Below are 8,163 nucleotides of genomic sequence, written 5' to 3'. Positions count from 1 at the left end.
GATTTTGGCGAAAGTCGACTTTCCCCCTGGAAAAATCCAAGATCTGACACTGGCCCCCGGTGAAAAATTTTTTTTTCCAGTCTTCACTTTTTCCACCTACTTTTGATAGTTCTGAATAGCCCGTTGCTCAAATAGTTTGAATCCACGTTCGCCCGGCTAAAAAATTCGATTTTGGCGGAAGTTTACTTTCCCGTTGGAAAAATCCAAGATCTGACCCTTTGGCCCTCGTGACCCTTGTGACCCTTTGACCGACTCTTCCCTTGAAAAAATCCAAGATCTGACACTTTGGCCCCCGGTGAAAAATTTTTTTTTTCAGTCTTCACTTTTTCCACATACTTTTGATAGTTCTGAATAGCCCGTCGCTTAAATAGTTGGAACCATCGTTCACCCGGCTAAAAAATTTGATTTTGGCGGAAGTTGACTTGCCACTAGCAAAACAGAAAATCTGACCCTTTGAAAATCTGAAAAAAAAACTTTTTTAGTTTTCACTTTTTCCACATATTTTTGATAGTTCTGAATCAAAAGAGCCCATGAATAGTTTTGATAGCCCATCGCTTAAATAGTTGGAACCAACGTTCACCCGGCTAAAAAATTCGATTTTGGCGAAAGTCGACTTTCCCCCTCGAAAAATCCAAGATCTGACACTTTGGCCCCCTGTGAAAAATTTTTTTTTTTCAGTTTTCACTTTTTTCATATACTTTTGATAGTTCTGAATAGCCCGTTGCTCAAATAGTTGGAATCAACGTTCACCCGGCTAAAAAATTCGATTTTTGCGGAAGTTGACTTTCCCTTTGGAAAAATCCAAGATCTGACCCTTTGGCCCTCGTGACCCTTGTGACCCTTTGACCGACTCTTCCCTTGAAAAAATCCAAGATCTGTCACTTTGGCCCCCGGTGAAAATTTTTTTTTTCAGTTTTCACTTTTTGCACATACTTTTGAGAGTTCTGAATAGCCCGTCGCTCAAATAGTTGGAATCAACCTTCACCCGGCTAAAAAATTCAATTTTTGGCGAAAATCGACTTTCACCCTGACCCTTGACCCACGTGAAAATGAAATTTTTTTTTTCATCTTTTCTGTCGCCTCCGAGGGTTTCATTGGCATTAGGGGGTCAATAAATATAGAATTACCGTTCACTATTTTTTATTCAAACACCGCCTGCAAACGGAGAGATGAGGGTTGCTAAAATATATCCTGCAACCCTCTCTCTTCGTTGGCTACAAATTTCAACCCTCCACATACATGCCTTCCCCTCCACCCCCTCGTGAAATCCCCAGGTCTCGCTAGTATAGAGGACTTCTCAAGGTCGCAAAGAACTGAGGATTCGAAAGTTCTCCGGAAACGTGCGTCGCAGAACTGAGTAGGACTGACCCGGTCAATCTAGGTCTGGAGAGATCTTGAAAGACCTGTGTACGTCCATTCAGAACCAAATCCTCGACTCGGGTGAAACATGAATAAACGAATCATAATTGTCCAAATCATTTAGGTCTGAGGAAAATAGGATAATTCTACTTTCTTAATATTGCGTTTACTAATTTTTTCTTGGAACAAAGTTGATTAGAATTAATAGCTAGAATTATGGGATTATCTCACATTTTTGACGTTAAGAATAGGAGAATCTGAATGCAATATAGTGAAAATCATGATCGATTTTTTCACTTTAAACAAATAATATTAATATCTAAATACAAAATTTCTGATGTAAATAAAAATAATCTGTGACTCAGTATTCCAAATTTTTAATTTGGTGCTGAAAATACGAGCTGACAATATTCTAAGCACGGAATTATATTGATGAGATGAACAACAGATTAATTGAATTATTACGTGAACTAACTAAAAATTGAAAACCGTGTGGCCACGCACTTTTACCAGAGTATCAACAAACATTGAATTCCAGAAATTCACCCTCTCAAGTGTGTTCTAGAAGAAATTGAATTGTAATTATGATTAAAATCTTATTCAGCGAGCCTAGGAATTAGAATATGAGCGAATAATTTATTGTAATATGAAAATTTAATCGCTGATAAATTGTGACATGACTCTGATCGGTCGTTTTGCTTCTCGCAACACCGCGATCGTTTGCGCCAGAATTCCTATTCCAGACGAATTTATTATTCTGTAAAATGAAGATCTCAATCAATAAATATTTATTCTCCCCAGCCCGATCATAATCCTGTCTACAACAGCTTGTACTCTGAATGATATCGTGAAACCTAACGGAATTATCACCAGCACACGATCGGTGGCTGGAATGACGCATCCCCGATCGCCATCTATCCCTCAACTGTGAAATTCTCTCGCTCTCCCCACACTTGTCTGATCGAGTTTTCCCGTACATCCACACGGGCTCATGTTCAATTCAGTATCTCCGACATGGAATCTCAAGCGCTGGACGCTCTAACCCCTCGTCTTTATCGTTTCTTCATCTCGCTGGAGGGGGAGTAGTGGTATTTCGATCAGTCACTGCAAATTGGTGATTTTCTGTTCGCTTGGATATTGATCGGATTCATTTGTTACGGGGTAAACTCTGAAAAATTGATAATACTCTTATTCTGTGGGATATCATTCGATCGTTATCATTGTTTTCACGTTTCACAGGGTGAGAAAAGCTCGGGGGTTGTACAACACACAAGAACAACAGAATTTCTTTATCTCTGCTCTCTCACTAATGTTTATTCGTTATTAAAATCCCTTCGTTTTTCATGACACAATCTCTTAAGTATTCAAAATCATTATTAATGTCATTGAATGTCAGTAATCTACCATCCCCTAATTTACGGAAGACCATTATCCAAATTTTTGTTCTCTTCATTTTCATATTTTGATGTGTAAACATCTCAGCCCTCGTTATCGAAACTTTGTGGTAGAGTAATCCCTGGTAAATCTCATGTAACGAAAAATCCAACGGAAGTTGCGCAGTCGACCACTGCGCATGGCGGGAATGTGATGCACACAATCATGTGTACATGTACATACTACGGATGCACTCTCGAGTAAAGGTGCTCTCGCTGTCGCTATAGTGTCCCAATGTCAATTGAAATATCTCGAAAACTATTGAGAAGTCATCGAGACATTCAGTGTGACAAATGCAGGGAATTTCATTACAAATAAATTGGTTTTCAACTAGCATCTCTACGAATCGTAGTTCTTAAGCTGGGCCAAAGCTCTTAAGCCATTTTATGCCATAGATGCCCAGAATCACGCGATTCTAACCTCGCTTCGCTCGGTAGAATCGCGGATTCTGGGCCCTATGACATAAAATAGTATACGAAACCCATTACGCACTTGTTGCGTAATATACTATTATTCATCATAAAAATCTCCTCAATAATTGTCAACCCATTTTGTCGAGCCCAAACCGCCTGATGTTGACGCATCTACGCACTCGTTATTTCTAAAAAAAACACCCCTTCCTTCCATTATATTCACCACTTGGGAATGACGAGAATCGACTTTCCCATACTTAATACAAAAAGGTCAACTAATCACAGGCCAGTAACTCACTACCCTCATTGACAATGCTTCCCACTCCGCCACGTGCACCAGCAACTCCCCCAATCCTAACAAAAAGTAGTCAAAGTCTCGGGGATAGCTGCACCCCTCCATTGCCAGTCGTTTGCACGCGTGCCGGTAATTCGTAGGACTATTTTTAGGTCCACTGCGGCGGGTACTTCTCACGAGAGGCAGTAACCATCATCGGACCCGAGGAAGATCAATAGCTGTCGATGCTCATGAGCATTAGAGATCTCCGCAGTCTCCAGTTATTGCTCACCGATTGCCCGTGCCATTATCATTGTTTAGCGCATGTATCGCCGCGAAAATTGATGGATCGTCGATACGAAATTGTTTCTGCGATTTATCCGTTCATCAATTACCCAAAAAAAAAAAATTACTTCTCACCAGTACAAACCGGTACTTGGGGGAAGTTCACTTTTGAAAAGTTCTAAAAATACTCGTCCCAAGTACATTTTGTGTCCTTGGGTGAAGTACCACATCTCCCGATCGAGTAGAAATGGTACTTGGAGGAAGTAGTATCACTACTTACTGCCAGTATTTTTAGTACTTTTCACAAGTACCAAAGGTACTAGTGAAAAGTCATTTTTCAACTTCTCTCAAGTACTTTTGGGACTTAATTTCAGTACTTCCAATTGATTACTTTATTGAAAAAATTGAATATTATTACCGGATATAATGGGCTTTCTTACGCATTTTTGTAAATAGAAATGTTCAGCAGAAGATATTTTGTAGGAAAAAATCAATAGATTGCGATTTTTATGGATGCTTTCGAGAATTATTGGTATGCTTTCCAACCTACAAAATTTCAATTCGTTGAGATTTTTTGTTTTATGTTGTTATCAACATTTAAAAAGCTTCGAAAAATTATTTTCAATTTCTTTTCAATTTTATTACTCACAAAACGGGAATTATTTGGATTTTTGGAATTTCTAACGGAATTCGGTTTTTAGAAGAGGTAGAAAAACATTTTTGAGTTCTTATACTCAACTTATATTGAGTTTATTTGGTACTTTTGAAAAGAACCAGCCAGGTACTCAGTACAAGTAATTTTTTTACTTGTCCCAAGTAACAAAATACTTGTAATAAGTACTGAGGTACTTCTCACCAGTACACAGGTACTTGACGCATGATACTTGCATAAAGTTGTTTTGTAACTTCGAGGAAGTACAAAAATGTACCTTTTCCCCAGAAACCTCTTGATACTGGGTACAAGTACTTTTTCTACTGATGAAAAGTAATTTTTTTTTGTGTATTCGTATTTGCTGATCCCCGCGAACATTAATCACGCCCATAACTCGTGAATTAAATGATTCAATTGATTAATGAATCGGGAGAGTTGAATTAATCGTTTTTTGAATTTAGCCAGCGCCGGGAGGCCCTTGAAATTTATAAAAATGTCTTCAGGATCGATTAAGGTGATGGAGTATATCGTGATCTCTGGGATATCACCCCAAGAACTTACTGATGATTATTTTTATCGTCTTTTGCAGATGGTTCTGCCATTTTGATGACGACAATTACGTGAATGTACCGCGTCTGCTTAAGCTGTTGGACAATTACAATCCCCGGGAGGACTGGTATCTCGGCAGGCCGTCGATACCAGCACCCTTGGAGATCATGAGGCAACAAGGTGCTGAGTCGGCGAAACGACCTGTGAGTTAAACTTATTTCTACCGTAAACACGCTGCATGCCGAGTTCACTAATTTCAATGTTTTATCGCGGATTCATGGTGTTGTTGTTTAGGTCATTTGTTTGTGCACTGAGGGAAGACAAAGTTTTCTTGAGTATTGGTCACTTGTCCCACGAAATTTGTTTATTGACAATGAGCCGGTACACTGTTAAAAATTTTCGTCAAAATTTTCCGTGCCAAATTTCGGAAATTTTTGTCGCGTTCAAGTTCCACTGAAATTTCAGGAAATGTTGTCATTGAAAAACCAAATATTTCATTAATTTTCTGTTCAGATGACCTGGAAATCAATAAAATACTTGATTTTTCGGTTCAATTATTCCGTGAAAATTCAGAAAAATCAAGAAAGTTCAGGAAAAAATGAAAATTTATGTCATTTTGTTTGTGAATATTCATGTTTCACTGAAAATTCAATCAAGTTGTGAAATTTTCATTTCACTCCCACTGAAAACTCATGAATTTCCGGGAATTCTTGTCAAAACTTGAAATTCCATAACTATTTTTTCCCTAAATCCGATTCAATGTCGCTTTCATGAGATTTACTGTAATATCTCCACATGAAATTCCAACAATATTAAAGGAATTGGCGACTTCCATTGATAAAGCTTTAAGTATTCTTATCAAAGTATAAAAATAATATGATATTAATCATTTGAATTTGCGATTGATGATTAATTAAATATTCGATAATATGCGACTGAGAATTTTCCATTAAGTGAATAGTTCTAATTTCTTAAAAGGGATTACCAATTGACCAAATACTCGGTAATTTTCCTACCTAAATTATTGATCAATGAAATAGTTCAGAATTTGGCTAATTAGATATTACCTAATTGGATACTATATAAGTTAACGATACTTATAATTTATGGATTTTGCTATCTCAATTTCGTCTGAATTTTTCGTGCCAAATTCCGAAAATTTTTATCGTGGTCAAGTTCCACTGAAACTTCAGGAAATTTCAGTTCCTTTTTCCCGGAAAATAAATAGAAAACCAGAAAATTTCGGTAAATATACTCAAAAAAAATCACGAAATTTCCGATTTCACTGAAAATTCAACATAATTTGGCACTGAATATTCACATCAGATTGCAAATTAAAATAAATTAAGCAATTATCGTCTTTCTGCCGCTTAAAATCCTGGAATTTTACTGAATTGTCAGTGAAATCAGAAATTTCCTGATTGTTTTCCGTAACTCGCATTCACTGTCACTGTCCTGAAAATTAGCAGTCACAACTGTCCACGAAATTTGATTTTTTTCCAACAGCGAAGTGATGGTTTGGATTACCTTAAAACAGATGCAATTATCTGCACACCCTTTTCTCGAGACAAGTGAATAATGTTCTGTTAAAAAAAAACATTACCCACAATAATGAATAAATGCAGAGGTACAAGACATTTGGGACCTTGAGAAGGGGAGACAGGCCCACGTGTGTGTGCGCGTCTTGATAATCATAAATTGGAGGACGCATGAAACATGGTCAAGCGAGAGAGCCCTGTGCGTGAGATATCATCGCGATTTAATCGTTCGATATGTGCGTATGGCGTTCACCATAGTCGGTCCTCTGGGGCTTTGAGAGAACCAATGATCTTATCGCTGTGTCGAGTGTCTGTCATGCTGCCGCACCACTCTGAATTCCGTATTCTCTTTTGCCCGAGTAAAATTGAATTAAAAATGGGATAAACCCTTTGGTAGAATAAGACTGCGAAAAAATTTGATCGATCATTTATTCATTCATTTGCAGTCGATGATCAGGTGATGGTGGATGTTGATTTAATCTTGAATTTTATTCATTTTAAATGTTCTCAGTTTAAGAGTGCAAATGTTTTTGCATGAATAATTATGTAGATCAGAGCCATTTTTTTTTAATTTTTCACATAATCATGATTTACAAATTGAGTCATTTCTTATTGACGTAAAAATGGGCTAAACTCTTTGATAAAATAAGACTATAAAATTAAGGATCAATATAAGGGCCACGAGGGTCAGGAGCGTCAGATTACGGCCATGAGGGTCAGAATAAGGGTCAGAGGAGTCAGATCGAGTTATATGGGTCAGATTAAGGACCGCAAGGGTCAGATTAAGGTTCTAAATAAGGGTAACAAGGGTCAGACTAAGGTCCTAAATAAGGGTAGCAAGGGTCACAGTAAGGGCCCAAATAAAAATTATGGGAGTCAGAAACTAAGGGCCACAAGGAGGGCCAGTTTAAGGGTCATGAAGGTCAGAATAAGGGTCACGAGGATCAGATTAAGGGCCATGAGTGTCAAAATAATGTTCAAATAAGGGTCACAAGAGTCAGATTAAGGCTCATAAGGGTCGGATTAAGGCTCATAAGGGTCAGATTAAGGCTCGTAAGGGTCAGATTAAGGGTTCAAATAATGGTAACAAGGTAACAAGGGTAAGGTAACAGGAAGGGTCCAAATAAGGGTTATGGGAGTCACAAACTAAGGGTCGCAAGGGTCAGAATAAGGACCATGCGGGTCAGAATAGGGATCACGAGGGTCATGAGGGCCAGTTTAAGGGCGATAAAGATCAGATTAAGGGTCACGAGGATCAGATTAAGGGTCATGAGGATCAAAATAAGGGTCACAAGACTCAGATCAAGGGCCATATGGATTAGATTAAGGGTCACAAGTGTTCAAATAAGGGTAACAAGGTTCACAGTAAAGGGTCCAAATAAGGGTTATGGGAGTCATCATGGAGTTCATATGGGGATCATATGGAGCTTATATGGGGGTTGGCGAGCGGAGCGAGCAGGGGGCGTAGCCCCCTAGTATTAAATAAACAACAATGTCCATCAAAGCCATGATTTTCTCAAAATTTTTCAGCTAAAAAATTTACGCCATTAATGTTCACATAATCACGATTTACAAATTGAATCATTTCTCCCTCTTTACCATCCACCAGACTTATCCATCATATTTCTCGAAATCGCTTCAATCCCCCCCCCCCCCCCC

At 38.3% G+C, this 8,163-nt stretch overlaps 1 protein-coding gene across 2 annotated transcripts in view; it reads left to right on the top strand.

Annotated features, from left to right (window-relative positions):
- LOC107044117 (fringe glycosyltransferase) overlaps nt 1-8,163 on the top strand; it is an 88,784-nt gene that overhangs the window by 46,690 nt on the left and 33,931 nt on the right. For both annotated transcript variants that reach the window (XM_015265882.1, XM_015265874.1), the window contains exon 5: nt 5,007-5,169. In XM_015265882.1, the coding sequence (XP_015121368.1) occupies nt 5,007-5,169 (163 nt within the window). The remainder of the gene's footprint in view (nt 1-5,006; nt 5,170-8,163) is intronic.

The sequence above is a fragment of the Diachasma alloeum genome, unplaced genomic scaffold (genome assembly GCF_001412515.2).
Source record: "Diachasma alloeum isolate Michigan unplaced genomic scaffold, Dall2.0 Dall_scaffold_00180, whole genome shotgun sequence".
NCBI lineage: Eukaryota > Metazoa > Arthropoda > Insecta > Hymenoptera > Braconidae > Diachasma > Diachasma alloeum.
Note: the sequence above shows the minus strand (reverse complement) of the source record. Positions and strands in the feature narration are given on the sequence as shown.